At 33.6% G+C, this 23,295-nt stretch overlaps 2 protein-coding genes across 2 annotated transcripts; one reads left to right on the plus strand and one right to left on the minus strand.

Annotated features, from left to right (window-relative positions):
* The first annotated feature begins 3,874 nt into the window (after positions 1-3,874).
* Positions 3,875-8,721, plus strand: LOC137807323 (uncharacterized). The gene is made up of 2 exons (XM_068607921.1): positions 3,875-4,719; positions 8,400-8,721. Exon 1 carries the CDS (start codon positions 3,997-3,999, stop codon positions 4,699-4,701), a length of 705 nt encoding a protein of 234 aa, XP_068464022.1. The 5' UTR covers positions 3,875-3,996; the 3' UTR covers positions 4,702-4,719; positions 8,400-8,721.
* Positions 8,722-11,813: 3,092 nt separating this feature from the next.
* On the minus strand, positions 11,814-17,265 carry LOC137807324 (VIN3-like protein 2). Its single transcript, XM_068607922.1, has 5 exons — positions 16,684-17,265; positions 16,462-16,553; positions 14,742-15,417; positions 13,663-13,982; positions 11,814-13,160 (listed from the first exon to the last, which is right to left on the minus strand). Exons 2-5 carry the CDS (start codon positions 16,484-16,486, stop codon positions 11,968-11,970), a joined length of 2,214 nt encoding a protein of 737 aa, XP_068464023.1. The 5' UTR covers positions 16,487-16,553; positions 16,684-17,265; the 3' UTR covers positions 11,814-11,967.
* Positions 17,266-23,295: the final 6,030 nt, after the last annotated feature.

Consider the following 23,295-nt stretch of genomic DNA (forward strand, 5'->3'; position numbering starts at 1 on the left):
AGATTTAGATACTTTGAAGATAAATACAAAATGAAATAAAATAAAACTAATCTTAGTAAGATAAAACGAATATTAATAAAGTAAAAAAAATAAACCAATCTTAATCTTCCACTAGTTGACCGTTTACCACCACATTACTAGGATTGGTGACCAACAAATCAATATCAAGGTGCAAGACCCAAACTTGGTCAATAGCAATCTCAAATATCGTTTTGAAGGAGGTAGTGATTCCCACTTTCAAAAGTTTTTCCATAACCTTTCATTCTTTCTCTTTTGAAACCCAAAAGGCGGAGATTTTTTCTATATCATTTTCCTTATTTTAAGGCAAAAGATCTCATAATCTTTTTCCTTGAAGAGATTGGACATTGCAACCTTTTCTTTTGCCCACTATTTGCTCATGAACAAAGTTGATTTATTTCAAGGACCTTGACCCTAAGGCAATCCGTTTCTTGCTGAGAGGTTGCGAGTTGCTTTGCTTTTTTTTTTCGTTGGTTAACAAAAGAGTCTTTGATTAGTCACTAACTGAATGAGCGGTAACCATGTTTTATGGAGACAACCTTGCAAGCCTTCGTAGAGTGATGACAAGTCTTGTTTCTCCAACATCTTCGCATCTCCTTCCTAGCAGTTGATAAGTGCCTAATTTCAGTAATGTTTCATATTAAAATATAGGCACTTATGAGGATTTATTGCTAATTTACATATAAAATAATCCCTAATTTATGAATTTATACTTTTTTACATTTTTATGAGTTTTATTTGAATAAGAGCATTTTATTCCCAAATTTGGTGTTAATTGCATATTTATAGGGAAGATTGAAGATTTGAAATAAAGGAGCATAATTTGAGCTAAAAAGATAAAGCTGGAAGGTTCCAAAATGGAAAAAGATGCAAAGAAAGATTGAGTCTTTTTTATGTTTTATCATTTAGCCTATTAGCGCGACACAAGAAGCAACCTAACCCTAGAAAACTAGGATAAATAGAGGGCTAGAGGCTCAACCCTAGTGTGCCAGATTGAGAGGAAAACACCATAGGGTGAATTGTAACCCAATTGGGAGAATGGAAGGTGTTGGAAGTATGCGTAGCTAATTCTACCCTTTCGGATTGGGAGTAATCAGTTCAAACTCTTATGTATTGAGGCGATATCTTATATATTAATATTAAGTTCTTGATTGATTATTGGTATTGTTGTTTTACTTTTAACTTTCCGTGACAAATTGAGAATCTTAAATCTGACCGAGAGGTATTTTTAGGTTTGGACCTAAACATCATTACTTAGCATATTTGAGTGCTAGGGATAGACTTGAAATGTTAATTGCCATTAACGTCTGAGTGTGATTGTGATTCTAAGTTGTTTTTATAAATATGCGAGGGATCGATATTTAGGAAACATTCTTAAGGATTTTATATGCGAGAGATCGATATAAATGAATTTTCTACGGGCATCAATTTCAATCAAAGAACTCAATATTAACATGCTAATCAAAACACATGAGAGTGGGAGAGATGAAACCTAATCCCTATTTTTCCAATTGAAGCAACTAATTCTTTGTTTGTTTTCTTATTGATCAGTGCCAACACAATCACTTCTAAACTACTCTTTTTATTTGTTATGTTGTTATATTTAGCGAATATTGTACTCGATAATTCACTGTTCCTTGTGGGATCGATATCCGTCCTTAGGGACAATTATTACTTCTGACAAACGCCACTTGCCATAAAAAGTCATCAACAGTTGTGAGTGCAATTATGTGCAAAGTGATAAAAATTGGGGTCCCAAAAATTCCTTTAAAACTCTGAAAACCTCAGATTCCAGTCCCCTCCAACTATTATTTTCACCTTAGGACCCAAACGATCCGATTTGGAATTAGTTGTTTGCATAAGAACAATCTTCTTGGAACTTTTTCCTCTTTTTCTTTTGAGTTGGGAGTCTAAGGGCGTCAATCCTTCAATTGTGATGACGACAATAGCGTTTTTGGCCTCCTTTAAAGCCTTCATCTTCTTAAAATGGTAGGCCATTTCCTTCTTATATATTGTCATTTTATTATCTATAATGTAAAGTATTAAGGTTAAAGTTAGAAAATAATAAGACGAAGTAAATTTTAAGAATAAGTTATATACCGATGTAGATTTTCAAATCTACAACTCAATATTCAATCTTTAATAGGATGGTTGAATAAAAAATAAACTTTAACTTTTCCAATTTCTTAGTTCTCACGCTCGAATGACTTAAGTTTCTCCACCTTTTGAGCATTGTAAATGCGAGAAATTTGTGTCCAATAAAGAGGGAAACCCTTCAATAGGATAAGGTTATGAGTAGGGGTTCAAAGTTTCAGAAAGGGACCCTTGAATCACTTATAGAACAATTGAAAAAAAAGTCAAGAGACCTTGACTGCTAACACTATTTAACGAAGCCCACAACTAACGAGACGATATTTTAAACTAGAAAAAAAAACATGTTTGAGGTCAGAATTATGCTGAAGTGTGTGCATATGAAAAGCATGAAGAAATGCCCAACTGTTAAGATGCGACCGGATAGGGCAATGTTGATAATTGTGAGTACTTCCTTCTTAAAGGAATCTAAAGGAAGACAAATATTGAACTTAATAAAAACGATATCATAAAAAAGCAAAACCTACTCTCTACATTGTCAAATTCATTATTGCAAATCGATTCATCCAGTTCGCAAGCTTGAATTCCCACGTCTTTCTCCTCAATATTGCTAATCACTTGAAAATTAGGAAAAGCCTTGACCTTTTTTAAAGATGTATGCTTTGACGTCTCTCTAAGATGTTCCACTTTTGCTCAGGGTCAGGACACATCATAAGTTGTCATTGATGGAAATTAAGAACCCTATATCCAAACTCTCACACATAGAAGTCAGAAAAGACCAACATAAACAATCTCGAAAGCGAAACAAAACCAGTAAAAAATAAGCAAAAATTGAATACAATTTTCAGAGGTAAAACAAGTCCAGAAAGGAGAGGTAAAAATGAAAGGGTAATTTTGGAAACAAAAATGGAAATCCATAATAGTACAAGTGACAAGTGAAAAGAAAGAACAATACTTATTTGAGAGGAAGTGAAACTCAAAGTGAAGAAAGAGGAAAATGTAGTGAAAACATTACGTTTAAACCATTTGGAACGACATAAGAGGGGGAATGATGTTTCAAAATCGCCAAGTCCAATGCGCCAAGCAAAACGTTACACATGGATGGAGCATTTGAGTAGGTGCGAAATTCTGAAGTGACGTGACCATATAATTCTAAAGACTCTCATGGGTGTGACATTCAATATGAGATTCTTAGAATGTTCTTTAAGCCTTGAGTCAATGCCCTTTTGCCCAATTCGACTCAAAGTTGGAAGACTCTGTATCGTCCCAAACTTATGAATTGGTCTGTGTCCGATAAAATACATAGTGAATGAGACCTAAGGTCTAAGCATTATGTAAAAGTAAGTCCCATTTTATCAATAAATATGTCCATCAATAATGACCTTTTCAAAGGTTTAGAAAAATTAACAAAAATAATATTCTTTTATAAAAATTTAAAACTTTAAAAAATTAACAAGAATAATATTCTTTTATAAAAATTTCAAACTCTCAATAAACAACTAAATCATTTGAATTTTGGAATTTTTTTTTATACACCACATCCTTTGAATATATTTCCCAATACTTAAAACTCTTTAATGATGCAATGACGTAAAAAACAGTTGAACTTAGTAACTTAGTCCCTAATTTAAATAAAAATAAATAATGATTAACATTTCAACATGTATTAATCAAAGAATTAAAATTTTAGAAGATAGCAATTCTTTTAGTATTACATCCTATCATTTCTACTAATAAATGCAATTTTTCTTTTTGTGAATTTAAAAGTATCTCCGAGTGAAGTAGGAGCCAGTAAGTAGCATCCCTTGTACTCCAGAGGCAGCATGGGGTTGTTTATTATAGGGTTTTGGCAGAGCCAACCATGAACCTCAGCCCCCTCTCTGCACCATGACTGACCGTGAACGTGACCGTGACCGTGACCGTGATCGAATTCGGGACAGAGAAAGAAAACGAAGACGAGACAAGGACGACCGCGACCGTGAGCGAGACAAGGGCGACCGCGAGCGAGACAAGGGCGACCGCGAGCGAGACAAGGGCGACCGCGACCGTGAGCGAGACAAGGACGACCGTGACCGCGACCGTGAACGCGAACGCGAACGAGAACGAGAACGAGAACGAGAAAAGGATGAGCGCGATCGCGATGACAGAGTGCGTAGCAAGAGATCTCGTTCGCGTTCTCCTGACCGTGGACGCTCCCGCCATGCGCGCTCGCCCTCGCCGAGTGAGCGCTCCCACCGGCGGCGCCACCACCGGACGCCTTCCCCTGACCAGCCGAGGAAGCGCCACCGGAGAGAGTCAGCGGAGGAGGAGCACAAGGAGACAAAGAAAGCGGTGTCAGACTTCGTGGACGGTATCGCTATGGAGCAGCAGCAGAAGCAGAAGGATAACGGAGGAGAAGCTGAGGGGGACGAGGACGAATTGGAGATGATGAAGATGCTAGGAATTCCCGTCGGGTTTGACTCCACCAAGGGGAAACCGGTTGCCGGTGCTGACGTCAGCGGCGTCAGAGCCGTCACCAAGCGCCAACCGCGCCAGTACATGAACCGCCGCGGTGGCTTCAATCGTCCATTGCCCGCTGAGAGGAATCGCTAGGTTTTTTTATTTTTTCAGGTCTGTTCAATTTTCTTTCCTTCAGGAACAAATAACCCTATATTAAGGTTATGTTAGAATTTGATGATTGCCGCTAGGAATTAAACTCGGATTTAGCTTAGTTGAACAATGATTGAAATTTGGATTGTTTCGTGTTCCAGGCGGTGATGATTAATAGTAAATTAGCGACTCTGTGTGTGGATTTGTGATGATAGCTGTTATTCATGTTGTTTGATGGAGTGTGTCATTCTTGGTGTGTTATACATTCTGCAGTTTAGTGCTTATGCTTAGCGTGAGGTTAGCTCAATTTTGTTTTGGTTGCATAGCTCACTTGTGATGCTAGCGTGTTTTGTCAAAGATCGTTTTATCTTTAACATTGATTCAGTAGTCCCAATAGATAAGTCCTAATACTTCCCGGTTTTCTTCTCTTTCACCCTATTCCTGACTATGGTAACCATTACACCAAAATTAGAGAGTTTCATATCTGTGATTGTTTACTCACCTTTCTTCCTTAGCAAATATGCCCACAGCAATTAGTAAAACTCTTCTCCCTTAAAAGTTAACCCCTGTTACTCTCCAATCAAGCTTACCCTCAGAGTAAGTAAATTACTCTCACCTTGCTTACGTGGTACCCTTTTATACAAACTCACTATCCTGCGGCAGTGTGAATTTTTGAATTTATATTTTCATATTTCACTAATGTTATGTAGGAAACATTGATGTAATCATAGAGGAGTGTGAGAGGTGAGAGTAGTATGTTGATATACTCTTATTAGACTCTTGTAGTTTGAATCTCTCTACCGATATGATGGCATGGTTTTTAATGGTTGTCCAAAGAAAAATGTTTGGACCAATTACATATCCCTAGTATTGTGTTTAATTCAGAGGTTGTCTTTTGTGTTTTTTTTAGTGTGTTTGGTTTCGGATCTGCAACCTGAGTTTCCTAATCCAGGTTGATGCTCCATGTAATAGCTTTCATGTATATTCCAAAATGCACGCCAATTTTACACTACAAACAAACTGTTAAGTTCATGTTAAACTCACATGGAATTATTTAGTTGTTATAAGTTAGGCTGGTTGGTGATTTAATGTTCATGCATCCTAGTGACAGATGCTAGACGTATGTACAAACCACAGGGAGAAGATTTTGACACGAGTAAGTGAGGACTGAAGAATGCAAATTAATTACCATTCTATCTATTCTTCTAAGTTCCAAGACACATCAGTGGTAATCACGAAGCTTATAATTCCCTTTTTTGGTTCTTGTATAAATCACATTATCTTTGTAGTACTAGTATTATATTCAGAACTTCTATGCTGCCAAGTATTTAGTGTGGAGGCAAGCAGCCAAGCGCCATAGGTAGCTTAGGCAGGTGAGGCAGTACTTGGACATGCAATGTGGGGGACTGTGACTCCCCTCACTTGCACTCATGGTAGCAATGATTAAATTTGAATGTGTTACATGATTCTAGTATGGTAATGGAAAACAAATAATGGATGATCCTCTAGAGATGAGAATTCTCCTCAAGCCTCAATTCACTTACAGAATTGGGAATTCATCGACACCCTTTCCATAACAGATTTGTCCCCTGTATACCTTCTCACATTAATTCCCTTTCCTATATATGCCTTATAGACTTTCACTTCTCCACATCCTTATGTGCTTCTCTCCCTTCTTTCAGCCAAACACCTCTGGCTGTCTGGCTTCTCTTATATACACATTCCCTAGAGATGAGAATACACCCAAGCTTCAATTCACTAACAGATTGTTGGAATTCATAGATACCCTTCCCATAACAGATTTGTCCCCTACATACCTTCTGACCTTACTTCTCTCTTCTATGTGTTTTGTAGACTGGTGGCACTTCTCCACATCCTTATGTGCTTCTCTCCCTTCTTTCAGCCAAACACTTCTAGCAGTTTAGCTTTTCTTGGATACAATTTTCCTAACTTAGGCCTGGCTACTGTTGATGATTGATCATTTTAGTAATGCATTTTGCTAATAGCAATTGATCAAAGAATTGACAGGCCTGTGGATGGAAGCTGTGAATTTTGAACCATGGGAATGTGTAGTATGTTATTTATGGCTCATTATAGAATAACCCTGTCTTTTTGGAAGCCTTGTTTAAGATTGGATATTGCAGGGAGATTGCAACTACTACTATTAGTTAGACTCTAGGCGTTATAGGGTTTTAGGACTTGGGTATTGTAGGGTGCCAAGTCCTACATTGAGTTGTATGAGATGCTTGGTGAAGTACATAAGTGGCTTTGTTCTCCCCCCTTGAAAATTACCTTTTAAGGAAGGGATTCCCAAATGCTTGGGTGCTTATAACATAAATTTTGAATTCTGATTGGATATAATAGCAATAATAACTATATATATATGCTCTGCTAAAGCAGATATTATATAATTGAGCTCACTGCTAGACTGTGCAGTTCTTTTGTTTGTGTTACTTTTGTAGAACAAAAGAGGCTAGTCAGTATGGGATCTTTTGAAAGGGATATAAGCCTTGTCAATCATGGTTATATAACTTGCAATTTAACTTGTTAGATCACACTAGTTTACGAGCTCATTACCCCTTTTCTAGTTTACTGAGTAATATTTTAGTAAACTCAGTGAGCTCGTGGTGAACTTGGCCAATCTCACAAGTGCAGTTCAGGACCGAGATGGTAAGTTTAGCTATGGGTGGTTTTTAAATGAAGCGACTCCTCTCTTTGTCGTTTGGCTTTGCAAAAATAGGAGAAAGGAGAAGACCTACAATTAGGGTTCTCTGTTATTGCATTTCTCAGCTTCCCTTCTCTTTGCTGTTGACAAATTTAAGGTGTTGCTTCTCTTCTTCGATCTTCCTCTGCGATTTTTTCCTCATTGATCTTCTCTGTGATTAGGCTTTGTTCCTTCCCCACTGCAATTTGGTTCTATTTCTTCCTCACTGTGATTTGGCTGCATTGTTGAAGTTATTTAGAAGTAGTCTACTACTAGATTTAGTTAATTTATTGTTTATGTATACTAGTTTGTTTTATTATGAGATTAAAATGTTTAATTATTATGTTCTTTATAGGTATTTATATATATATATATATATATATATATATATTATGAACTAAACTCCTGTGAGTTTATAATATGAGTGTATTAGTCGAATTTACGAAGCTCCCATGAGTTTGTAAATGCTTGTTTTTGACAACCTTGGTGTCATTGCAACTTGGAATTTGGAAATAGTATTATTGGCAAGGGTTGATGGTTCTTTACTATCACTTTTAAGAAAACCTTGTTTTGGAAAAGTCACCCCTTGACATTAACATGCGCTCCTAGTTATTTTAGTATCTGATAAAATTTACATTCTTCGTTTGTATAATTGATGTCTCTAAACTTTGAAACATATTATCTTAAGTTAATTTCCCTGCATTTTTCTTGTTTATTTACGCCAGTGTTGGTTGGATGTCTTTTACAAGTCACAGTCACAGAGATTCTGTTCGTGTAGCTGCTTGTTTTGCTTAAGAAATTTCTACAATATTGTTTGTTATAGGCATTCAGTTAACCAATCAGGCAACCCTTCATTCAGCCATTTTTTTTTATTTTCATTTAAAAAGTGCAAAACACAGATTCCTCCGTTTACTTCTTGGGTATGCATGAAATATCTTTCTTCTCACTACTAAAAATTTTGGTTTGCCTCAACGACTGAGCATTTTGATGATTGCAGATGAGTAATATCCTTTGGTGGTGGTTCAATTGTGTGAAATATTGGAGCCAGAAATTCTAGGAGGGAGGGACCCAAAATGAAAGTTTGTAAGCGTTCGGCCAATTACCTGTGTCGTTCATATGATATACCGTGCTACTTTCAGCTCGATGATACCTTGTGTAACTGGTGTTAGGCATGTTTATTTTTACCTGTTGCATTCATAGAATTTGTCAAATTTTCATGCGGTATCTAGATTTTTGCTGCATGCCGTAACACGTGCGATGCACATGCTTTATGTTATTAAGTGATTCTGGATTTCAATATAATGCATGATCAATGGATATGCGAGTGTGTCAACTCTCTCTTCTAACCCATTCGTTTTACTCCTATATCCATGGGCGAGCTCTGATTGATGTGGATGTTTATTAATAACTCTGCCCTAAACTTTGTTGCCCCTATGGTTGATGTGGATCTCAAAATCCCACCCCTCTCTCTCATCACCCCCAACTCCTTCCACCTTCAAACTATCATTAGCCTAAACTATCATTAGCACCAAATCAAAGTCAATTTCACTAAATCATACCCTCTCCTCATTTCTGTCCAATTTTCTTCAATAGAGACTAATCACAATCCATAGCATTGTGCACATGTTCGACTTATCAACTGTATATTATATTTTTATCTACCGAGAGATGTTTAAATTACGAGTTTATTTTTTATTTATTGTTACAGTATTTTTTACTCCATCGATTAAAAATTATTCTGAACATAATCCATAAAATAATTACTGTAAAAAGTCATATTTATATGAAAGTGCAATTTTTTTTTTCTAAAGTGTATATTTCAATTTAGTTATGAATTTATATTCATACTATATATTGAAAGATAAATGTTCCACGTGAGACAATTCAATTAAGATGAACTTTTTGTGTTTTCTTTTTTAACATTTCCTGTCAATTGTGACTTTGCAGATAAAGTAAAGATTTAGATGAAAATTGAACTTGATAACATTATTTGAAACTCCAAACTTCATTTACACTATTGAAGCATTAAAATAATGATAGAATGAGAAAAATAGTTATTGATGTCATAAACTGATGTAATGAAGAGAAATGAAAAGACAATAATTTTCATGTCCAACATTTTAGTTAACTAGCCTTTTAAAAAAATTCTCAAAATAAACATCCCTTTGCTTTCCACCATAACATTAGTACATAATATTTATTATTTTATTGATGATTAATATTTGTTAAATGATTAATCATTTTTATCAGATTCTCTTTTTAAATCACGTCTTTTCTATTTCAAAATTTGATATGAAAAATCCAAATTTAATCTAATTCAAACTAGCACATGTTGATAAGAAATACACTGCGATGCTAAATAATTTTGTTGAGTATGTTTCAAGTTTGAAATCCAACCTTCAACTTCAACACTTATGTTTGCAGTATGCAACTATAAGTGTGTTTGCCAGATCCATCTAGATATATTATACATAAACATAGTGTGAGTGATGAAAGAGAAAGAAGTTGAAAAAGAAATAAAAGCCAATATGAAAATGTTAATTTGATTACTGCAAATATTAAATAACTGTAGTATCAGTTTATAACTATAATGTGATAGACGGTGGACACAAGAGAAGGGAGAGTTTAATTAGGCTTCAAACCTTTGATTTCATCAACACTCCCAATTCTCTACTTTTACAGTTTTATTTCACATAATCAACATACCATTTTCTTTCAAAATATCAACCATGCAACGATGGTGACACATGCCAAACTTTGCCCTCTTTTTTTTTCATTTTTTTATTTTCTTAAATAATAAATTATTGAAATTTAAAATTTAAATGTTTTATTATTATTTGTTTCTATCATTTCCATTTTATCATTCTTCATGCAATGGACAATAAGTATGGCGCCGAAGAAAGTCATATACAGTTTTTGTGGTCTTTGGTTTACAAAAGCATGCAAAGAAAATATAGTTTTAAATTAAGTGTTTACTTAATTTTATTAAATGGATCTATTAAAAAACATACTGCATCAAATTATAATAATTACATTATAATCCCTTATTTCGTGGACTTAGTAACATTATTTGAAAATTTAAAAATTAGAACAGAATAATGTTCAAAAAAGATACTGAGTACTGCACAATGTAAACAACTGTAAGTCTTATTTTTTTACCATCATATATAAAAAAGCCTTATTACAATCCTTCATTTTGTGGGCATAATAACATTAGTTGAAATTTAAAAAAAGAGAACGTCATAATGTTCAAAATTAAGAATTGTACAAAACAAGAGTAAACACTTGTTTGAGTCAAACATTTGCGGATTTATAATAAAAGGTTTTGATTTTTTTAACAGTACTTCTCGTCCTAGTATTGACATTTCTATAATTAAGCACAAACTTCAGCTAATGCGATTTATCAGAGTTCAAGTACTAGTTTAGAATTTTATATTAACTAGAAATGAACAAGTTATATAATGTATAGATGAGAAAAGTCTTCAAACATGTGTTGCATTAAAGTTTTGAATTAATTGTGCTGCTAAATTTATTTATGTAGTTGAAAAGTTCATATTTAAAGTTATCTCCATCAACATGTAATGGCACTAGCTAGAGAAGTATTGAGTTTCACATTTGTGAAGCTCTTTACTTCACAGAAAAATGTCAATTCCCTGATCAAGTAGATACAATTATGATGAATCAAACATGCACCAAATAAATCCAAAAACAACAAGGCACAACACAATGTTGATAGATAGCACTTGATAAAGATTCAATTCTTAACTTCATGTATAAAAATCTTTGAATCAGTGAATATGTTTGTTTTGAAAAGGATGATTCCAGTCATCAATTGGAAGATACCTTGGGAAACAACCAAAAAAGATTGGTAAATCAAATTTCGTGTTTCATTAACCAATTCATGCAATAATCACGGACGAGGGTGGCCCAACAAAGCATGATATTGATATTCTTGCAGGAAGTTTTGTCAAACACGCCATTACTAACTTGTACAGTTTCATGCATGCTTCACAACAGAACTCAACTAACAAAGACAGTGAAATGCTTTAAGCAGAATCGGAAGAGTTAAAGCAATTGCATGCCTTTATGGACAAACTCATCAACATTTACTAACTATTACTCTACCAATGATTACCTACAATTAGTAACATGTTCACTTAATTTAAGCGATGTCTTAGTCAACACTAAAATATATCCTGTACAATCAAATTGGTAAAATTCAAAAGCTTTTAACCAATTTAGAGCCTCACTTGAAAATACTACACCTATAGAAATATCAATTTTAGCATAAATCCTTCAATGCTACCCACCAAAAAGAGCAACGACGAGTTGCAAAGTGAAAAAAAAAATGAATTTGAAATAGTAACTGTGTAATAAAAGTAAATCTAAAATTCTTACTTACATGATAATATGAATGATAATGTTGAAATAAATTATAATTTATAAATATATGTATTTGAACTCTGTCTAAATGAAGAATATTAATTAAAAATCTAAAGAATTACAGCGTGAGAAGCCAAGAGGGGCTTGAAGCTTGGGAGTAGTAGCTGGACCTACAAAACTGGTCAATGCCAAAGCTTCATGCAGAACCCCGCTGGCACCACTGATATTCTCTTGCTGGATATACATTCTGAGAAGGTGTCCACAAGTTGCTCTGCAAGAGATGCTGGATCTTCGAGAAATGTATCAATGTATATTTTCACAATCCTTACTTCTTGAGGGGTGGCTCTTAAGCTGTACCAAGTCAGAAATTTCTGCCTGAAGTTCTTCTCTATGTGCCCTTCACACTCTAACCATCTAATCACCTTCACATAATACTCAAAATCACGCTCCGAAAAGCCATTAGCGACACGGCCCTCATCTTGCCTTTCTCCGCTTCTCTTCTTGGATGTGCTTCCATCCTGGGGGCCCTCCCTTTTCCCGGATCCATTTTCTTGATCTTTGGCACTGGACTTGGATCTTCCAATCCTTCCTGCTCCATCCTTAAGTGTTTCCAACTTGCAGGGAGTATTAGGCAAGCCTCCTTCCGAGCTACCTACCAACGGCACACATTCCCTACCCGTTAGAACTGGAGAATTCAACCCATCGTCAATGCTCATGTCCTCAGTCACTTGTTCCTCAGGCGAGTGCTTGTCTTCCAGCTTTAGCACGTCAGAACTAGGTATGGAGGCAGTCATTCCTACAGCATGCTGCTTGTCTGACAAAGAATCTGCATCAGGAGGAAGACCCACAACATCTATATTGGAACAGTTAACAGCATCATTAGATAAATTTCCAGAAGCAAGCTGGTCGCTTTCCTTGTGATAAGGAGGATAATGACCTCCTCGGTTATCAGTCAGGTCACTATATGGATTGCAGTTATTAGTTTCATCTTCCACTGATGACGGATTGGAAAGGCTGCTACAGTTGGTTACTGGGCTTTGACTTCTCTCTGTTGCTGAGCAATTAGGGACTTCATCCTCGCCAAGCTCTGTTGTGATTTGAACTTCACACACACCTGACTCCCTCGAATCATTTGAAACAACTTTGAAACTGTATTCTGTACCTGGAAGTAGACCCCTGACACTGAACCTTCTACTTGGTACCAACGATGTGCATGTCGGGTCCATGGGATAGTCTACTTCATCAGCTTTGCGATACCACATGGTATAAGCCGCGATATTTTCACCAGAGGGTTCTTTGGTACCCAAAATAATAGTGAGGGATGTGGCAGTGACATCTTCAAACCTCACCATATTTGGAGCCAGAAAATGTGCATCTGAAAATGTGATGTACACACGGAGATCAATCTTATAACATTATTCGAGAATCTACACCCAGGGACAGAAAAATTAATCTACTGATAACTGTACAACATTTGCATCCAATACCATAGTTAAGTGCTTCGATACAAAAAAGCCAATAGAAGTTCATAAACAAAAGAAATAACCTATGAAGTCAGTCATGTCTCGTGTTTGGCTGATGACCCCAGAAATAGTTTTTGGGTCACAAAAAGTAAACTAACTTACAGCCAACAATTATCCAAATTACTTTTGGGAGACCATTCCCAAACATAAATCTTATTCTTATAAAATTATTTCTTCTTTAAACTCAAGTGTTTCAATGTCTTACCAATTACCTAAACAAGATCTAAAAGTTAAGTTAAAATAAATGGAAGTCGTAAAGTAGTTAGTTCCATATATAACACAAATCACAAGGGAAATTGCAATGATATAGATACACGAGGGAAATTGAGAAAAAAATAACAACGAAGAATTCACCTTGAGTTGTTGGATTGGGTGATGATGGCAAGATCCATTTCGAAAGCAGTGAATCAAGCGATTCAAGAGCAAAACCACATTGTTTCTGAACCTCAGGCCCTGAAGAAAGCCTGTTCACAATTCCCCTACCAATCTTCACCGGTGAGCCAGTGAGTGGGCCCACTTCAGGTTCAAGTTTCTTCACTGCTTCATCAACAATTTTATAAAGTTCGTCATACTTTTCAGTTCCTTGTAAAAGTCTCTGGCTTAACGAGACACGATAACAGAGTATATCTACACGTCTAGTATCCTTTGCTACCATCAGTTGTTTTCTCCAGCATCTAATATATTTTGATAAACAAGCCCAGATGAGATTCATCTAGCCTTACACATTGACAAAATTTCATCCTAAGAGTAATTTGGCACATACACAACAGTAAAAAAACAACTTTACCATATTTTGATAGAGTAGTGTCTTTGCCATAATGTTGAGTAGAGTGTCTTACCATAGCTAAGCAATCAAAAATAACATTCAACAAATAATCAATCTCTCTCTTTCAGAAAACCGATCATGCCTAAGATTATTCTTGAAATATCAGTCCTATGCATGTTTAAAGCAGATTATGCACTAAAAGCCACGATCCAACTTGACATACACAACCTAGAGCTTTATGAACTCAGCAAAACAAAAGGGGAGGAAGATTTTTTTTTAAATGCGAAGAGACAACCGTCATCTTATATTATTGACTCGTTTTATATAGTTGGACAGGATGTGAACTTTAGCATGAAAGGTATTCTGTGATGACTCAGTTGACTTTTTTTATCCCAATTTTTGTCTATCTTGAAAGTTTTTGATGCATTTTGCAAACAGCAAATTACTAAATACAATCTTCCTGAACCCTGTTACATATTATTTATTTGCAAGTGTAGCAAAACACTCCAAGAAAATTGACTAAATACCATCTTCTAAAACCCCGTTACATATTAATTATTTGCAAGTGTAGTAAAACACTCCAAGATAAGAGAGGGAAAAAAGAAGCAGAAATTTTAAAATCAATAAAGATGTCATCTAAGAAATTGAAAAGCATAAGTATGATTACCCGAGTAAATCATTTACTTTCCCACAAGCAACACAGTAGAAGCCTCCATCAAGCTTGGGACGCTCCCCATCTTTGCCAATTCCAGAACCATTATGTTTTAAAGCACACTCAAGGTGGCATGACAAGCCACAAGAAACACCGGGAAATGGATTCTCAGAACTACATATTAACCACAGGCTAGGGTCTTTGTTGTCATCATATTGATGACAAATGCAGCATGAACATCTTTTACAAAATGCATCTGCTTGATTCAGGGTAGCTTTGCAGGCTGAGTTTTTGCAGTATGTAGTATTAACAGAATCACTACTATTATTGACTGAAATGCTGGTCACAGGAACAGGTAACTGAGAAGGATTCTCAGATTTTCTCTGCCTTTTAGCAGGTTTCTGACCAGATGCAGGAGAGGAATGTGGTTCAGGGTCTGTCGCAGTTTCATGCCCCCCTGATTTCTTTTCAGAAACAATTTTTAGAAGATTTTCTATAATTTTCAACTTTGTCAGCCCAGTATACTTTCTCTCTTTTCCCATTTCTGCACACAATATTTGCAAAATCTCTTGACGGCTCCATGACTGCAGCATCTCAGATGCACCATGAGACCACTTAGATACTTCATATACAAGTTCTCTTTTTTCCTCCATACTCAATTTACTGCACTTGGAAGGATCAAGAGCAAGACCTGAGGTTAAGCAAAAGAAAACATATATTATTATCTGCACAACAGATTCATGGAAATATTCCAACATCAAAACTTCCAAGCAGTGAAAGAGACAAGACTAGATCCACAAAGACTCCAGCCATAACTTGTACTCATGCTAGACATGTCATCATAATTTATTTCTTTTCAAATTTCTTGAGAATAAAGGAATTATTATTGCAATAATCTTTTACATACGTAATAAATCAGTAGGCTATCTGACAAGTTATGACCTCAATTTTGTTATAGTATAAAACATTGACTACTTCAAAAATATTACAAAGAAGGCCAAAGCAAATAACATAATGAAAGGTATACAACTGGAACCAGTTGACTTTGCACCACAGGGACATACAACCATTTGAAACACGGTAAGAAATTAAAACATAGGAGACAACGTGCAATGGACTAGTCAAGTAAGACAATTAAGCAGTTAGACATAATCTTCTTTGACCTTTATTGGAGACTCCATTCTCCTAATATAGAACCCATAGACCGCTAATTTATTAGCTGGCCCATCGTATACCAAATTACAAGCTACTAACCATGCTTCCTTCCTTATACGACAATACAATCAAGAATTTTGCAGTTCTCAAGAAGCCAGTTCTACGACCCCAAATACACAGTCAGAAAGAAAAATAAAAATAAAAACAAAAATCAAATCAAATATAGAAACAAAAACAGGTATAAAATAAACACCTCTATTATGGTGAACTAAAAATTAAAAAAATAAAATAAAATCAAAAGCTAATCAGCACCCAATATTCAGAAAAGGCACACAGGAAGAGATCACGATAAATTAAATCAAAACTCAGAAAAATAAGAGAAGCCAAAATGCTAAAATACCACCGTAGAGATTAATCTACACCTGGATCGTCAAATTAAGCGGAAAGTAACTCATGAGCCTGAACATAGCAAAGATAGAGAATTCTTGAGAGAATTCAATCATCCCAGTTTCAACAGAACAGAAAAGTGAGCACTATACATGAAAATTAGAAGAAACAGAGAGACAAATAAGCAATTCACCCTCAAAAGACGAATCTGTAGCCATAGATATGCAACAAGAAGGAATCACTCAACCACCACATTACCGCCAAAAGCCCAAAACTTGATCGAACCTGCACAACACAAAATCCAACCCGCATCATGGGTCGCCGTTCATAAACCAAAAAATTATAGATTAAAGGGAAAAAAAACTATGAGAACCAAAAATATTAAAAGAGAGAGAGAGAATGGAATAACAAATACCGAAAATAGATGCTTGGAATTGTAGAAGAGAAAAGGAATCCATTAACAGAAAAATTAGTCTCAGACACAGTCTCTCTGTGCGTGTATAAGAGGGAGATTGGAGGTAGAGGTGGTGGTGGTAGTGGTGGAGGGAGACCTTGCTTCTAGAGAGAGAAAGCTTCCAAGTTGTATAGAGAAAAGAGTGAGAGAAAGAGAAAAGAGTTTGCTTTGTTTGTTAGATAAAAATAATATAAATAAATAAATAAAATAAATAAAACAGCTGCATGCTCTGTTGCTATTGATATTGCGATTCTCACTCACTCGCGACATTTTTACATTTCAGCTTCGGTTCGGTTGGAATTTAGAATACTCTAACTTTGCAATTTACCAAACTACCCTTCTCCTGTTATTCGAAAAAGATTAACATATACCGTATTTCTTTAACTATTTAATATAATTAAACATTAAAAATAAATTTAACTTGTTTAAAAAAAATATTTTTTATAAAATTAAACAGCATGATTTGTAGGTAGATAAAAATGTGAATAAAAGATATTTTAGTAACAGCATATTTACCTAAAAAAAAGTATCCCATATTGAATTGGTTTCTGGTGGTGGATGAGGTTAGTATATAACAGTATCTGTTAGGCCTGGGTGCATTTATTCTGTGGTTCATCCCAGTTAGTGTAGCATCCACATACACCATATCCCATCACTAACCTGCACCATAAATTCATACATCATACTCATATGAAAGGGAGTGCTCAGGTGTGACATGGCATTGCATTCTAGGACAATATTTTAACTATGTCTTGTCTATTTCTCTCCATCTCCATTCATTGTCTTTTTCCACACATTTTTCATATATATTATTATCACTCATATGTTACAGATTAGTATGTCACTTTTCCTTGTAGAAATAGAACTGATTACTATGTAAAAGGGTGAATCACTTGTGTTTAGAAAACTACTTAAAAGTTATATTTCTCATAGTTTTAATTAATTAATGATGTAAAATATGTATTTCATTATATACATATATTAAAGAACTAAGGAATTACTCAACAACATGTTAAGACTTTTAATAATTATGTTTATAAATATTGCTCTCCTTTTGTTAAATAATATCATCAATTTTGTATAGACATGAATTTATTTATTTTTTCTGACAGAGGTGTACTGAATTATCCATGCAATACTTGAGTCTGAATAACTGGTGGGAGTGTTAAATTTTGTTGTTGGCAGTGGAAAGGAACACACATGGGTTAATAGATGATAAGGGTCAACAAGGGGTACTATAGTCAATTAGTTGCCCCACAAAATTACTGCTGAAAGAAAGTACACACTTTTTTTTATTTATAATTAAAATTTACAACAGCTTATCCATCTACTTAGCCAATCAAATTACACCATGGCAGAAAGTACATTATATTATATATATATATATATATATATATATATATATATACATACATGAAATTCATTCACTTTGTTAAAGAGAGAGGAAAAAATTATTCAGATATTATATTTTTTTGCAATGATGATGTTGTGCAGTGATCCTTTGCCATCTGAGACCACACTTGTGCAATTGGTTTACCTTATAATGCAGCCCATGTTTGCTTTCTACTGCATTTAAAAAGTTGTATAAATTGCATGGCCATCAATCAGGGTCTATGTTGTTGGTTTGTTCTATATGTGGTACAGTACTTAAAAGATACTACTGCTTTAAGCAAATTTATGGTTATGTAAATAGACCAAAAAAGTAAGAGATCACTTCTTATCACTATTTCAATTAATCTAGAAAATAAGGAGCAATTTAGATTATGAAGGAATAAAAAAGAATTAAAAAAAAAAAGTGAGGGTAAAAGTGGAAGATCTCAACGGAATAACAGACTATATAAATGATATTTAAACGGCATGTATGAATGGTGGATAGAAAAGGAAGAGAAAAAGTGAATTATGTACCGTTTAAATGAGAAGGACGGTTGCCTAAACAAAAGAGTGGAAGAGATAAGGAGGTGCAGCATAGAGCGCCGACAAAATAAAAAATTATGGGTACCAACCAATGCTTTCAAATGATGGGATGGAAAACCTTGTTTCTTTCTCATTTTTTTATTTTTTTTATTTTACAATTTTTATTATTTTTTATGGGATGTAATTTAAAAAAGAATTAAAAAATTTACTGTATTGTTGGGTCTTACTTTTTCAATAAGGATTTTTAATGAACAACTAAAAAATGTGTGATTTAAATTAATAACTTCTTATCTTGCTTTCTTGTATTTCATGCAGAAGCATTAAAAATAATGGTGCATAGGTGCATGATTTTGTTTTCTTTTATCCACCTACTCTGAATAAATATAAATTGTTACAGGACTAAGACTAATTACTCAAGTAACGTTATTTGATTTTAAATATTGAATATGAAATGTAGTTATCTGGTATTTGGGACAATCTGGTTTATAATTTATTTAGTATAAGATTTAAATATTGGGATGAAGTTATACTTTGATCTTACAATAATTTTAAAATTATAACTAGTCTAATAGTCTATTCAGGAGAGCAGAACTTATCATAGGAAGGAAATTGAGTGGGAACATGGTGTTTCATTATGTGTAATTTATTTTTGTGTTTCTACTTTTTTATGATCTCACTTATAAAAAAAATTGAAAGATATATATATAGGTCTCTATTCTGTTACTGTTACATATATTTAACAAGGAGGAAGAGATGTTTCATCATAAATGTCTATTGATTTCTAATATATCCTAAGATGAGACATTGAGTGTTAGCTACAAGAGGATGTTAAAAGTTGTCTTCATGGGAGTTTTGTTTTGTCATGATTATGGCCATGAGAAACTTTTGTGGAATTATCTAGCAGATATTTGTAAAATCATCAATCTGATATAGATAATTCAACTAAGTATATTTTATGATAGTAAGAAAAAAAATTATAAAAAGGGTGACTCCAACCTCACTCAAAGATCTAACATAAAATCTCACATATTCCAATAATTAATATCAATTTTTTAACTCTTTACTCAAAATATAGATTTCAAGACACAAAAATATCAGAATTAGCCAATTAAGAAGATATAAGATTTCCATCATTAGATTAAACAGTAGTACCTTCAAACGTGTGGTGCATGTAAATAATAAACATCATTTTATGTTGTCTTTTTCCAGATCCACTTCTATTTCTTTATTTTTCAGTATTTTTTTTTGGCTTCTACATGCACAGAAGTAACAATTCAACGGCATCATAAATGTGCCACGTGCTTAGTATCCCAACTCCCAATACTAATAATAATAAAACAGAGAGGAGGAAAATTTTATTCTGAACCCAACAGTTCAAGCAACATTTTATATTTCATATTTTACAACAACGGCTACGCTCTATTCAGATTGTTTATTTTAATTCTGCAATGGAATAAACAACCATATGTTAAAAGCTGTAACCATTTTATTTTATTTTATTGAAGATCATCATGAACAAATTATTTTAAATTATGACAGGGTTATATAAAAAAAAATTGTATAAAATATATAGAATTACAATGAAATAATGTATTGAAAATCATGATAGTGTTACGTAAATATCATGATGAAAATATAATTTATGTAATCCCATGAGAAGTATGCTGATACCCTAAGCTTTTCTAAAGCAAAAAATTTAGGTTATTCCAGCTGGATCAGCCTTGTGTTGGAAACAAGATTAAAAATGAAATGAAATTTAGCGTTGGAAGTAGGTAACAAAGAACCTATTTATATAATATTTGTGCATCTCCATGAATTAAAAATTAAAAATATAAAAGGAATATTATCTTGTTCATAGCTATTGGAAAGGCTTGGATGCCCTGTATAAGTACGATTGGGGAATAACTATTAGTGGTATTGTAATTAATTATCAGCTATTATTGGTGTTGCTGTTCCATAAAGAATTTTCTATTAGTGGCCATGGTTCACCAACAATTATTATCCTTTTGTGGTCCTTGTTTCATTCTCTCTCTTTTTTTGTGGTGGTCCTTCTTGCTATCAATGATGACATCAAAATCATTGCATTCTATATTATCCCTTAAGTTTCATTGTTATCTATAAACATGTTACTACTCCAAATTAAACTTTGAAATAGGTAGCCACAAAAAGGGTGCTGCTACTGGGTGAAGGTTCTAAACACCAAAGAATTATGATTCCTGCAACACTCAATAATTCAAAGAAAGAAGAAAGAGTTGTGAGGGAGAACTATGTTGGATTATAAACATGGTTTTTCTGTTGCACAATCTCAATAATTACAAATAGTCTTTGACTATACAAACAAATGCATATTATATTTCTTCAAATAAGAAATAACTCCATAGATTAATTGTTATGATAAAAGGGACATTTTGTTAACAGAAATGTTAGTATTATAATGCACAACTAGTGAAGTCATATTTTGTAGTGGGATCAAATGTATAATTGAACTAACCTAGAGTTGGTAGACCATATGTAGAAAACCTCCTAATAGAGTCAAGGTTGTTCAGATTCTTAGAATTGCTAATAAAGTAAAAGTCATTTGCCCATTAATCTGTGACATTTCCATATTAAAGGGTCACAAATCATTTTCTCCTCGGTGGTTGAGGCGTGTGTGTAAAATAACAATATATTTTTAGTATTTGACTCTTCAACATTTCAACTTTAAAACTTAAAGATGTTTGATCGTAATAAAAATAAAATATAAATGAAAAATTATTATAACAATTATTTTTATTATTATTTTTTGGGTTAGACAGTTTATTTTTAATGTTGTGTTAGATAGTATATAGTGTTAGACGATCTACATAGGATTAATTGGTTAGTGTCTACTTAATATTAGACGATCTATTCTAGGTTAGACGGTCATCATCTATTTAGCGTTAGATGGTTAATTTTGGGATAAACTGTTTTCACTTGGGTAGATGATTTTTATCTTATCTTTCTTATATAATGTCTTTCTCTACTCGTGTATATACATTAATTAATAATATATTTCGTCTTCTTATTTCTTCTTTTGCTTTCGTAGTTTCTATCATGGTATCAAGAGTAAAAAATATTTTCTTTTAGGAAGAGTTTTACTGTGTCATCACTTGATATTCATTATTGATTCTTTTATTTTCTTTATTTCTTTTGTTTTCTTTTCCATGTCAGAAGACTTTCAAACACTTTAGTTTCGCATGTATATTCATCATAGTGAGAATCCACTAATTGTCTGGTATTGTCTGCTTTTTATGATAACAATTATCATTCTTGGAATCGATCCATGGAAACTGTTTTAAGCGTAAAAAAATAAGCTTGAATTCGTGGATGAGACTATGTCTAAACCTAAGAAAAATGATCTGATGTATCTGGTTTGGTGAAGGTGCAACAAGATGGTTGTTCCTTGGATTTTGCATTTTTTTCCGAGCAAATTAGTCGAAGCGCTCTTATTGATGCACAAAGCAAAGGATGTCTGGAATGATTTGAAATCCAAATATTTCCAGTGTAATTTGTTTCGTATTTTCAAGTTAAAAACTAATGTTGTTACTTTGAAGCAAGGAGATCTTTCTATCACATAATACTTTATCAACCTTTGTATCATGTGGGATGAACTAGATAATTTTCGACCAGCCCAGTTTGCGTGTGTAATGCTTAATGTTCATGTGGTGTTCTTGTTGTCATTATTCAAAAGAAAAGAGAAGATCATCCTATGCAATTTTTGAATGCTCTTAATGATCAATATTCAAATGTGAAGTCACATGTTTTGTTTATGGACCCACCAAGGAAGTTAAGAGTTTTTTTTTTTATAATAATAAATATTAGGAATTGAGTTTAAATTTAACTAATCTTTATAAAAAAAACTCTTGTAAAATAAAGATTGGGCTCTCCTTGTTATTATAAATTGGTCTTATCTTTCGTGAATGTGAGATTTTCAATAATAAATAAGATAGTATAATATAATTATGTAAAACTTATTTTATCAATTATTAATTTAATCAATATAATAAATATTTATTATAAGAATTAAAAATGAATTTATCAGAATAAGTTTTTATGTTAATTCAATTAATAACAAATAAATTGAAAAATTTCTTCAAGTTCATAAAACAAAACAGACATGTCTATGCTCACTTTCCCTTTTCCTTTTCTCTTGTAATTTGTCTCTTCCTCGCCATTGTGTTTTCTCTTTGTCCCCATTTGTGCTTCATCTCCATTTGTCAGTGATCTTTGTTTTACTTTCATCATTCTCGCTTATCTACAATAGGTAAGCCACCTTGTCTTCGTCTTTGTTGTATTTGGTTTTCATGTGTGTACTGCTACATTCTTCTTTTTATTCATATAACATATGTTAAATTTGTCCATGAGTGTGCTTGATTTAAAGGTATTGTATTATCAGGTAAAACTCACTGGTAAACATTCAAAAGGTCTAACCAAAAGATCGAGAGGTCGTTATCTCCTGAATATCAAAATACCATGTGATTAAAATGAAACAGAGGATTTTGATTAATAAAATAGGAAAAGGTAATAGAATAAATAACTTTGATATTGTACTAAATTTCAAAGGTTAAGCCCAAATATTAAGAATACACTTAGTAAAAGTATAAAAAGTAAAAGCTCAATAAAGTTGATAAAGCCTAATAA

The sequence above is a fragment of the Phaseolus vulgaris genome, chromosome 3, assembly GCF_000499845.2.
Source record: "Phaseolus vulgaris cultivar G19833 chromosome 3, P. vulgaris v2.0, whole genome shotgun sequence".
In the NCBI taxonomy this organism is placed as follows: domain Eukaryota; kingdom Viridiplantae; phylum Streptophyta; class Magnoliopsida; order Fabales; family Fabaceae; genus Phaseolus; species Phaseolus vulgaris.